Source organism: Dendrobates tinctorius, unplaced genomic scaffold (assembly GCF_039654945.1).
Source record: "Dendrobates tinctorius isolate UK_male_01 unplaced genomic scaffold, ASM3965494v1 ptg000150l, whole genome shotgun sequence".
NCBI lineage: Eukaryota > Metazoa > Chordata > Amphibia > Anura > Dendrobatidae > Dendrobates > Dendrobates tinctorius.
The window spans coordinates 12,001,549-12,013,549 of record NW_027361817.1 but is presented as its reverse complement, the minus strand read 5'-3'; the positions used below and the strand labels follow the sequence as shown (position 1 = coordinate 12,013,549).

At 41.4% G+C, this 12,001-nt stretch overlaps 1 protein-coding gene across 4 annotated transcripts in view; it reads right to left on the bottom strand.

The window, feature by feature from the left end:
* Window positions 1–12,001, bottom strand: part of RFTN2 (raftlin family member 2) — a 208,054-nt gene that overhangs the window by 193,543 nt on the left and 2,510 nt on the right. The window contains exons 1-2 of one of the 4 annotated variants that reach the window (XM_073546709.1): window positions 5,273–5,395; window positions 5,014–5,108 (exon numbers count right to left, since the gene is read on the bottom strand). The exons of 2 other annotated variants lie outside the window; for them this stretch is intronic. Coding sequence is in view for 1 of the 2 variants with exons in the window: in XM_073546708.1 (XP_073402809.1) it covers window positions 5,273–5,285 (13 nt within the window). In the remaining variant the exon portion in view is untranslated. Of the gene's footprint in view, window positions 1–5,013; window positions 5,109–5,272; window positions 5,396–12,001 lie in introns of those variants that run through there. One more of the 4 variants, XM_073546708.1, reaches the window with a different exon arrangement.

The following is a 12,001-nucleotide window of genomic DNA, read 5'->3' as shown; positions in this document are numbered from 1 at the left end:
CCTTCTGTCATTACAAACCTCTATCTAAAGTACACATACCGTCCCTCCTTCCTACTAACAAGTCCATCCGTCAGGTCAACTTCCCCACAGCTGGGCTTCTGATTATAACGTTATGTGGTAGCTGAGCAGCCCAGGCCATAGGCCACCTGAGCACACACAGGAGTCTACCCCTGACTGGCTATGTACAGAAAGACTCTCTAGCTTATTCCCAGCTAAACCCTCCTATTGTTAACTCCTAAGTGTCCTACAGCTAAACCTTACTATGCAGTGTACCCAGTGCCCCCATCTAGTGGCCCCTTTCCCTAACTGCACTGTCTTTATCATACATATAGTATAAATATGCGAAAATACGTCACAATGAGATACATAGCAATTATATACATGTAAATATAAATAACAGCATAAGAATTTAAATTGGTAAAGCTCACACCCCTTACACCAGTCTTAGCACTGGGCTGCAGTGGTCTTGTGGCTCCGGGGGTGTTCGCCAGTCTCAGCACTGGGCTGCAGTCTTCCAGTGGCTGCACCTTATATTATAGTTGCAAAGTGAATAATAATAATCATCAGGGACCCCGAACCATCGGCCATGGAGCCAGAGGGGATTTAGCAGAGTAGTTTGGGGGGACATGTAGGACTTTTTTTAATCGCTTTTTATGCTGCTGTTTGTGAGGTAGGATGTAGAAAAAGATGGCAATTCTGCTAATGTTTTCTGATATGTGACTGTACGACCCCTTTCACACAACCGGGTATCATTTTTTTCACAGATGCCACGTGTCTCCTATTTATCCTACGGTGCTGCACTCATGTCCTTGTTTTCCCATGTGTGCTGTGCATTAGCCATACACGTGCTATCCGTGTGCTGTCCGTGTTTAACATGGAAATTATGTGGGAAGTTTTGCAATTTCATTTCCAGTATCCATACCAGAAAAACACGGATGGCACATGGACAACACACTGATTGAAAACACTGGTGACACCGATATCGGCGTAACACGTACGTGTTTTATATGGACATGTGAAGGGGGCCTAACAGTGTTGTTGGTGGAATATTTCAGGATTGGGGGCCTCACTTTGAATTTTGCCCAGTGCCCCAATTTGTCTAAAACCGGCCCTGGTCTCAGTATAACCTGCCTGTGGAGTCAGAGCCTGCAGTACAGATCGGGTACACAAAATTATCCTCATTACATCATCAGAGCTTGTGGTTCAGTAGCTTAAGGCCCTTTTACATTTAGCGATGCACCAGCGATCCGACCAGCGATCCGACCCGGTCAGGATCACTGGTGCATCGCTAAATGATCGCTAGTGAGCTGTCACACAGGCAGACCTCACAGCGATGTAGCAGCGACGCAGCGCACGATACTCACCTTTCACACACAGCGATCCTGGCGTCCTCCCGCCCGTGTCCACGCGTCGCTCGTCGTCACAGCAGGAAGCCCCAGCAAGAAGCTGACAATGAGAAATGGAGCCGGACATTCTCGCGCTATCAGCAATGGACAGTGGGGGAGCCGGTCGGAGGTAAGTATCACACATAGCGATATCGCTATAACGTCACAAAATCGGTGACACTATAGCGATATCGCTATGTGTAAAACCCCCTTTAGGCTCCTGGCTGTAGTGCTGAGTCGTGAGGCCAAGACCTGGGGAGACTCCCAAGATATGGAAAATTACTTTTTTTGTAACTGCTGCTTATCATTTTTGCTACTTTTATACTAACAAAAAATATATTTTCTTCACCTTAGAATACCGGGATCATAGAAATACATTGTTATATATACATTGTATTTCTATGGACATGTATAATTAGCTCCTGGGTTCACAGCCTGCAATAGAGGTCAAGATTACCAAATTCTCCTAACCACATCACATCGTGATGGCCAAGACCTGGGGAGACTCCTAAGATATGGAAAATTACTTTTTTTGTAATTGCTGCTTATCATTTTTGCTACTTTTATACTAACAAAAAATATATTTTCTTCACCTTAGAATACCGGGATCATAGAAATACATTGTTATATATACGTTGTATTTCTATGGACATGTATAATTAGCTCCTGGGTTCACAGCCTGCAATAGAGGTCAAGATTACCAAATTCTCCTAACCACATCACATCGTGATGGCCAAGACCTGGGGAGACTCCTAAGATATGGAAAATTACTTTTTTTGTAACTGCTGCTTATCATTTTTGCTACTTTTATACTAACAAAGAATATATTTTCTTCACCTTAGAATACCGGGATCATAGAAATACATTGTTATATATACGTTGTATTTCTATGGACATGTATAATTAGCTCCTGGGTTCACAGCCTGCAATAGAGGTCAAGATTACCAAATTCTCCTAACCACATCATTATAAGCTGTGGCTCATTGGTAGAGCTTCAGCTTGTGAACATCAAAATGCAAGTGTGAGACCTGATCACAGCAGGAAAAGAAGCAGTGAATATTTAATTTGTGCACTGAGAAGAGAAAGGCGCAGCTCAGAACTCAAGGAGGAGCAGCTACAGAGCAATGAAGACCTGGGAGAGAGGTGAGTATCAGGAGAGACAGAAGCTCTCATGTGATGGGACAGTCCCACAGAATCTGGGATGGTTGTGAGCTATAATATTGTATATCATCTTACCATTATCACTGGTAAGTTAGGTGTAGCTTATACTGTAAGTATGCAGAGATAGCCAAACAGGAAACACAGCACATAATTCTTGATCAGCATACCATTATTGTTTGCAAGGTGCAACTGTGATTCTGAAGTCCCTTGAAAATATTAACCTGAGTGTTAAAATTTGTGACTGGAAAAGGCAGTCCTGCTGCCTGATTGCATTTCCGCTTCCTCTTTCCTGTTCCCAAGCTGAAACATATTCCTTGTCTCACAGCCTCAACGCCTTTGCCAGAAAGAAACTTTGTTCCCTCTTATCATATTACAAGACTACTATTCCCAGCTTCTCCTAACATCTCGTTATCAATGGAAAATGACAGAATTATCCCTGTAGGATATTATTCCAATACATTTTTGATAGTGGTAATAGGTTTATGTTTATTTAAAAAAAATAGTTTTTTTCTGTAGTCAGACAAATATTTTAATAATAATAATAATAATAATTGTATTTATCGAGCGCCAATCTATTCAGCAGCACTTTTATCTGTAGTTATTAGATCAGGGGTGGACAATTAATTTTCCTTAGATATCACATGAGAGACTAAGACTGTCTGACCCAACAGGCCAATCTTAATTGTGGTCATTATTATTTTATAGTAATATTTTTTCCACACAGTATGATGTCCCCAAAAAGCCCTTCATCCAGTATGAAGTCGTCACACAGCCACCCCCATGGTATTTTCCTGAGAATATAGAAACTGGAGAAACTGAAATTCTAGGGAGGTGGTGGCCCTGTGGGACGTCACTGTTTCCAGGCTTCTTGGATTTCCTGGGCCTCACAGGAACAGTCAAAGGACCGCACTTTGCCCCGTCTGTCTTAAATTGCCAGTATATTCTAGCATAACTATTAGTATCAACCAATAAATAGCTACTGTAATTTGTATGGCTCTTATTAAGCCCAATACCAAATATCCTTCCTTGCTATATTACCACCACATAGAGGTGTAAAGAGCTTAATGCCAGAAAAAGCCACCTCCAGGCTTTCCCTTACTAAGGTTCATCCTCCTCAGTCTCTGACTGACAAATACTGACTAACAGCCTCATAATATGCAGCCGCTGGGACTCGAACATAATATAAGAGCGCGCTGAAGACACTTGGATAACACCCGAGCATGCCCGAATAAGACGTTATCTGAGCATATTTGCTCATCACTAGTGGAGAGCTTCACATACTGGACCAATTATGTGACAGGACGTGTGTCTTATGTCTTTGACTTCCCGTGGTGCAGATACTGATATTGCAGGTTTTCACCAAATGCTAACATATTGTACCATCACACAGAAATAACTAGTGTGCATTTATATAATCCCATTTCAGACTGTTAAACGAGAACCAATTGACTAATGATGTGGACAGAATGATCACTGATATTATTGTTCAGTCCTTATGTTTATTGGCGGCACATTTTTTGCTTATTACATAGGGTGTTGTGCTGTTGGAGAAATATTTTTCTTTCAGCATAAAAAATCCAATCATCTGTTCAAACTGCACTGCGTAGTGATGAGCGAGTATGCTCGTTGCTTGGGTTTTCCCGAGCATGCTCAGGTGACCTCTGAGTATTTGGAAATGCTCGGAGATTTAGTTTCTGTTCCCGCAGCTGCATGATTTGCGGCTACTTGACAGCCTGAATACATGTAATGCACGACTGGCATTTTCAGCTCAGCTTCTGGTTTGTAAAGGCAAGCGGCCACAGATTTAATGACTTACAGGACCTGGAGCCATGCTAAGACCCCCTTAAGGATGGGTGTCCTGGGCAATTGCCCAGTTTTTACCCCCTTCTTTCCCTTCCTTAGCTGTGGCCCTGACTATGATGGATAGGTAATTAGTTGCAGTTTTACTTCCTGCATGAAATGTAAATGTTCTAACTATATAAAAGTCATAAACAACAAAATAATCCTAAAATTTAAGAGGGATAAAGAGGCATGAACAAGGGGAATTAAAGTTCAAAATATTTGATTAGTAACATAGTTAAAAGAGTTTCTTCTTAAGACACCATTTATAAACAAGGGTATTCCATTAAAAGTGTAGCTGAAGTGCAAAAAGCGGGAGGATGCATAAAGGACTTTATCAGCACTTAAAAAACTCTTCGAGGGGATATAATACTGAACTGTGCAAATATATTCATTTACTAGAAAGTATATTCAGAAAAATGCAAAGTGCAATATATTAGAAAAAAATGAGTGAATGAATAGATGAATCCTAACAAGTTATGTTAGAAGGTGCTATTTGCAAGAAAAGTGCCAAGTACAAAACTCCTGAAGTTAATGCCTACTAAAATTAATTAAAACCATGTGGCCTAGTAAGCAAACAAATAATCTATACATACACTGCAAATAAAGTGCCTAGAGTGTTACTTACAATAGAGATATTGCGTTGAGGAAAATGCAATGCTGTAGCGTGCCCTAGCTACCACCCCGATAGCGCCGTATCTGCTTCTTTTCAGTGTATAAGTACTGGGGAGGGTAGATACAGAAAAACTATTAGAAAGAAGATGTCTATCTGACATATGGTTTCTTTAGGGATATTTTACTAAATTTGATGAATTTTAGTATTAAACTATACATTCAAGTTGTCCTATTTCTTTATAGTTTAGAGTAAAGGGCTTTAGTCACCATACCCAGGTCCAGCATTGGATTTCTGACACTGCTCCCAGCAGCTTTCAGCTAATAAGTGAACTCAGGGGCTCTGCCCAGACGGCACAAGAAGCTTAGCTCACTGATTGTCCGCAGCACTGTTGACATCACATCAGCACTGCAGACAATTACAGACACCAGGAGCAGTGGTGCAGACTCAGCATTGAACCCAGTAATGCACAGGTTGTTTGCTTTTTTTAAACAAGCCATGCCAGGGGACAGGGGCTTTCCAAAGCTGTGAAACCCCTTTAAAGTACGGCACATTTTTCACTGGTGATAGAATTGATAAATCTTCCACAGTTACTGGTATACACTGTGTGTTCATCATACGTTTAATTTATATGATATCTAGAAAAATGTGGCTGTCATAGGGATGATATTCCAACAGCAGCCATTGGTATGTGCTATTTTAATAGGAGCATCTGTCAAAGGGATCAATTGACTCTGTGACAGCCCCATTTTTCTGGAGGCTTAGAAGCTGTATTCTGCTCATGTACAGTATATTCAGCCTGTTTCAGAGGACATTATTATTCTGACTGGTTATGAAAAATTTATGTAATGGGTTTGTTCACATTTCAAGGTTTTGTTCACAGAACATTTGTTCTTGGCAGACTAGAAAATGACAGTCAATTTTTATATAACATGATCCATGATAATAAGATTTCCTATCTCAATAAGAGGAACGATAAGAAATAACGTACATGGTGGCTCAGTGGTTGGCACTGGTGTTATCGGTTTAAGGGCAACATGTGCCTGTGTTTCCACTGAGTGTTCTTGGTTTCCTCTCACACCTTAAAATATGCCAAGATAAATGGCTTCATATGAAATTGACCCTTCAAATTGAGAGTATGTGCTAAATAATGTGTCATAAAAAGGCAGATTGTGAAATTGTCACAGATTCTGATGTGAATGGTGACAGTCTGCTGTTTGGCAGTTTTTAAAACCCAGCACTTCGGCCTGCATCTATCCGACATTTATGAAATATCCTGTTGACAGAAAAACCCTTTACTATGTCAGGAATTTTCACCGACCAGGAAGGACAAACAGAACTACTTGCTGTGATCTTTTAGTCGAACAGCTCCCTGCTGCCCGCTATCATCCGGACAATTACATGATTGGTCAACGATTAATGGAGGAGGCTGTCACTACTAATAGGCCGCCTATTGGGAAACTAACGGTGAGCGTATGGTATATACACCTCCGGTTCCAACTCATGGAATATGTATATACCCTCGTCACTGCTAATTCCACGATAACCCCAGACTACTCGGTGCCACCATTAGTTGATTTTTATTATACACAGGATGACTGGAGGCCTGATTTCTGGTAGCATGTGGCTTTGAGGGTGTGGCTTACAGAACAAAAGGAACAGCACTATTAAATTTTATATTTAATCCAAAGGAAGGCAGTGTTTATGAAAAAATATACAAAAATTTTTACCAAGGGGACAAAACAATACAGCATATACAGTTAGAAAAAATAAAAGGGACTAACAAGAGAACTTACAACACCGATCCCAGAGACTACACACACTCCCCTTGATGACCTTACGTGGACCAGGTCGTGGGCTGTTGTTAGCCCTTCAGAATTTTATGAAAATTGCAACGTATGAGATAACTTCCCTCTAGATGCTCACAGAAGTTTGAGAGTGTCATTATATTGTTTATTGGGATTTTACCTTTCCTCAGAGTTCAAGCATGATATGACTATTGTCCATTATTTGGCCATTATGGATTTGGGGCTTATAGGCCAAAGTTACGGTCATGAGAAAATGTAGCTTTTCCCTAGTTTGCTCTGGCTTTGGAAATATATGTCTCATCACAATCGGACTTATTCAAACTTCAATATTCAATATTTTCTTTCAGAGACATACGTCTGCCAAAGATGCAATATTTCCCTTATAGGGACAAAAAGCATCTAGTTTAAATGTAGAACACTTCCTTTAAAAGGACAAGGTATTTTGGGGGGGGAAAAAGGGTTCTTCCACTTCTGTGTCTATATGTAAACACATGTTGTCTGAAAATACTTGTCCTTTCTAAATGTCAGTCTTTCTCACAAAAGTCACTGTAGCTTCCAAAGGACTTTCTGCATTTTAATTCAGATGGTCACTTCTCTTTGTCTCCCAACTATACATTGCAGTCTTACTCATTTCCCATATGCAAAACTGTGTACTTCATATAGAGGCAGCCAGATTGCTAGCTCTTGTCACCTACTGGGAGGAGGGAGGAGAGTGCACTGCAAAGTCATGGATATTTTTTATATTTTCCATGACAATATACATTACACAGAAGCCTAAGAATGACATCTGTCATCCATAGGCTGTAAAGGTCTCCAGTTAACAGATAAGTAATGAGATTATTTATATTTTTATGACATATTGGTTAAATAGATGACATTTTAGACATCTGTTTAATACAACCATCACCTATAGGCTATTACAGCACCCATTTAAAGAAAATGTCATGAAAAACCTATTTAAAAACTCTTGATCGATCCATGTAACTGATGCAAAGCAGTGAGTCGCTTCACCTATAGATTTCCATGTTACCAAAATATATGAAAGTTTAAAAGGGTTTTAGAGCTTCACTTTTTTGCACAACTTTGACATACATGTGTTATAAATTACTAGCTGAAGAGCCCGGCGCTGCCCGGGCATAGTAACTAACTACGGTTAGTTATAGCAAATTATAATTATCCTCGATCCCATAGTCCCGTGCCCATATACCCATCATACATATCCACGATCCCATAGGCCCGTGCCCATATACCCATCATACATATCCTCCATCCCATAGTCGAGTGCCCATATGCCCATCACACATATTCTCCATCCCATAGTCCCATGCCCATATACCCATCATACATATCCTCCATCCCATAGTCCTGTGCCCATATACCCATCATACATATCCTCCATCCCATAGTCCCGTGCCCATATACCCATCATATATATCCTCCATCCCATAGTCCCATGCCCATATACCCATCATACATATCCTTCATCCCATAGTCCAGTGCCCATATACTCATCACACATCCTCCATCCCATAGTCCCGTGCCCATATACCTGTCATACATATCCTTCATTCCATAGTCCCGTGCCCATATACCCATCATACATATCCTCCATCCCATAGTCCAGTGCCCATATACTCATCACACATCCTCCATCCCATAGTCCCGTGCCCATATACCCATTATGACATCATCGTCACCATGGCAACCGTAATGACATAACCGTCACCATTGCATCCTATAATGAATCAGCGTCGCCATGGCAACAATTGTGACATCATAATGAAGGGTGGGGCTTGATGCACACACACTTTTTCCCCATTATGTAGATAGGGGCAAAATTGTTTGGTGAATTGGAATGCGTGGGGTTAAAATTTCACCTCATAACATAGCCTAGGACACTCTCGGGGTCCAGACGTGTGACTGTGACAAATTTTGTGGCTGTAGCTGCGATGGTGCAGATGCCAATCCCGGACATACATACATACACACACTTGAGCTTTATATCTAACTACAGTTGTGGCCAAAAGTATTGACACCCCTGCAATTTTGTCAGATAATACTCAGTTTCTTCCTGAAATTGATTGCAATCACAAATTCTTTGGTATTATTATCTTCATTTAATTTGTCTTAAATGAAAAAACACAAAAGAGAATGAAGCAAAAAGCAAAACATTGATCATTTCACACAAAACTCCAAAAATGGGCCAGACAAAAGTATTGGCACCCTCAGCCTAATACTTGGTTGCACAACCTTTAGCTAAAATAACTGCGACCAACCACTTCTGGTAACCATCAATGAGTTTCTTACAATGCTCTGCTGGAATGTTAGACCATTCTTCTTTGGCAAACTGCTCCAGGTCCCTGATATTTGAATGGTGCCTTCTCCAAACTGCCATTTTTAGATCTCTCCACAGGTGTTCTATGGGATTCAGGTCTGGACTCATTGCTGGCCACCTTAGAAGTCTCCAGTGCTTTCTCTCAAACCATGTTCTAGTGCTTTTTGGAGTGTGTTTTGGGTCATTGTCCTGCTGGAAGATCCATGACGTCTGAGGGAGATCCAGCTTTCTCACACTGGGCCCTACATTATGCTGCAAAATTTGTTGGTAGTCTTCAGACTTCATAATGCCATGCACACGGTCAAGCAGTACAGTGCCAGAGGCAGCAAAGCAACCCCAAAACATCAGGGAACCTCCGCCATGTTTGACTGTAGGGACCGTGTTCTTTTCTTTGAATGCCTCTTTTTTTCTCCTGTAAACTCTATTTTGATGCCTTTGCCCAAAAAGCTCTACTTTTGTCTCATCTGACCAGAGAACATTCTTCCAAAACGTTTTAGGCTTTTTCAGGTAAGTTTTGGCAAACTCCAGCCTGGCTTTTTTATGTATCGGGGTAAGAAGTGGGGTCTTCCTGGGTCTCCTACCATACAGTCCCTTTTCATTCAGACGCTGACGGATAGTACGGGTTGACACTGTTGTACCCTCGGACTGTGGGGCAGCTTGAACTTGTTTGGATGTTAGTCAAGGTTCTTTATCCAACATCCGCACAATCTTGCGTTGAAATCTCTTGTTAATTTTTCTTTTCCATCTACATGTAGGGAGGTTAGCCACAGTGCCATGGGCTTTAAACTTCTTGATGACACTGCGCACGGTAGACACAGGAACATTCAAGTCTTTGGAGATGGACTTGTAGCCTTGAGATTGCTCATGCTTCCTCACAATTTGTTTTCTCAAGTCCTCAGACAGTTCTTTGGGCTTCTTTCTTTTCTCCATGCTCAATGTGGTACACACAAGGACACAGGACAGAGGTTGAGTCAACTTTAATTCATGTCAACTGGCTGCAAGTGTGATTTCGTTATTGCCAACACCTGTTAGGTGCCACAGGTAAGTTACAGGTGCTGTTAATTACACAAATTAGAGCAGCATCACATGATTTTTCGAACAGTGCCAATACTTTTGTCCACCCTCTTTTTTAGTGTGGTGTGGAATTATATCCAATTTGGCTTTAGGACAATTCTTTTTATGTTTTTTCATTTAAGACAAATTAAATGAAGATAATAATACCAAAGAATTTGTGTTTGCAATAATTTTCAGGAAGAAACTGAGTATTATCTGACAGAATTGCAGGGGTGTCAATACGTTTGGCCACAACTGTAGCTGAAGAGCCCGGCGCTGCCCGGGCATAGTAACTAACTGTGGTTAGTTATAGCAAATTATAATTATCCTCCATCCCATAGTCCCGTGCCCATATACCCATCATACATATCCACGATCCCATAGGCGCGTGCCCATATACCCATCATACATATCCTCCATCCCATAGTCGAGTACCCATATACCGATCACACTGGAGGATGTGTGATGGGTATATGGGCACTGGACTATGGGATGGAGGATATGTATGACGGGTATATGGGCACGGGACTATGGGATGGAGGATGTGTGATGGGTATATGGGCACTGGACTATGGGATGGAGGATATGTATGACGGGTATATGGGCATGGGACTATGGGATGGCGGATATGTATGATGGGTATATGGGCACGGGACTATGGGATGGAGGATATGTATAATGGGTATATGGGCATGGGACTATGAGATGAAGGATGTGTGATGGGTATATGGGCACTCGACTATGGGATGGCGAATATGTATGATGGGTATATGGGCATGGGAATATGGGATGGAGAATATGTATGATGGGTATATGGGCATGGGACTATGGGATGGAGGATGTGTGATGGGTATATGGGCACTCGACTATGGGATGGAGGATATGTATGATGGGTATATGGGCACGGGCCTATGGGATGGTGGATATGTATGATGGGTATATGGGCACGGGACTATGGGATGGAGGATAATTATAATTTGTTATAACTAACCACAGTTAGTTACTATGCCTGGGCAGCGCCGGGCTCTTCAGCTAGTATTAGATAGAATCAAAGGGTACTCCCTCTCCCCAGGTCCAGCGCTGCATCTTTGCTATTGTTCTGGTGATTGCTTGCCGATTGCAGCGGTTATGATGCAACAACAGCGCTGCCATCAATCATAGGGTTCAGCAGCTTGCACCATCTACATCAGAGATGCAGCACTGGACCTGGGAGGGGGACTTCTGGATAATTTTATTTTTAAGACAGGCATACTAATTGTGTTCAGAAAGGTGAAACTGGTAAAGTTCTTTAATGTATACTGGATTTTGTTGGATGAAATAGTATAGTCTGCATTTTTTTTACAGCATACTGCAGTATATTGTCCAGACGGAGACTGAAAGGACACCTTTTTTGCATCCTAGTGGCTACAGAATAGCTTGAACCCCTTAAGATCCATCGTCGCACATTCTAACTGCATGGTTGGTGTGTTGTTATTTTGGCACTGGATGATGAAAAATATTATGTAGTACACATTGTTTAATTATCAGGATAAATAGCGTAAAACAGGGAAATAGGAAGCAAAACAATAAAACTTCTTTCGGGGGGGCTCTAAAAACCAAAAATTTTCATTTGATAGAGTCTTTAAACTGTATTTTGTCATTTTTTACACCTTTTCTAGAAGCTTACTTACTATAGGACTTGTAGAATACTGAAAGACTAAGGCCGGGATCACACATGCTAGAAACTCGGAGGAGTCTCGCTTGTTAATACCCGGCACTGCTGCCGGCACTTGGATCGGCGCGTGCGGGCGCATAGCCAATACATGCA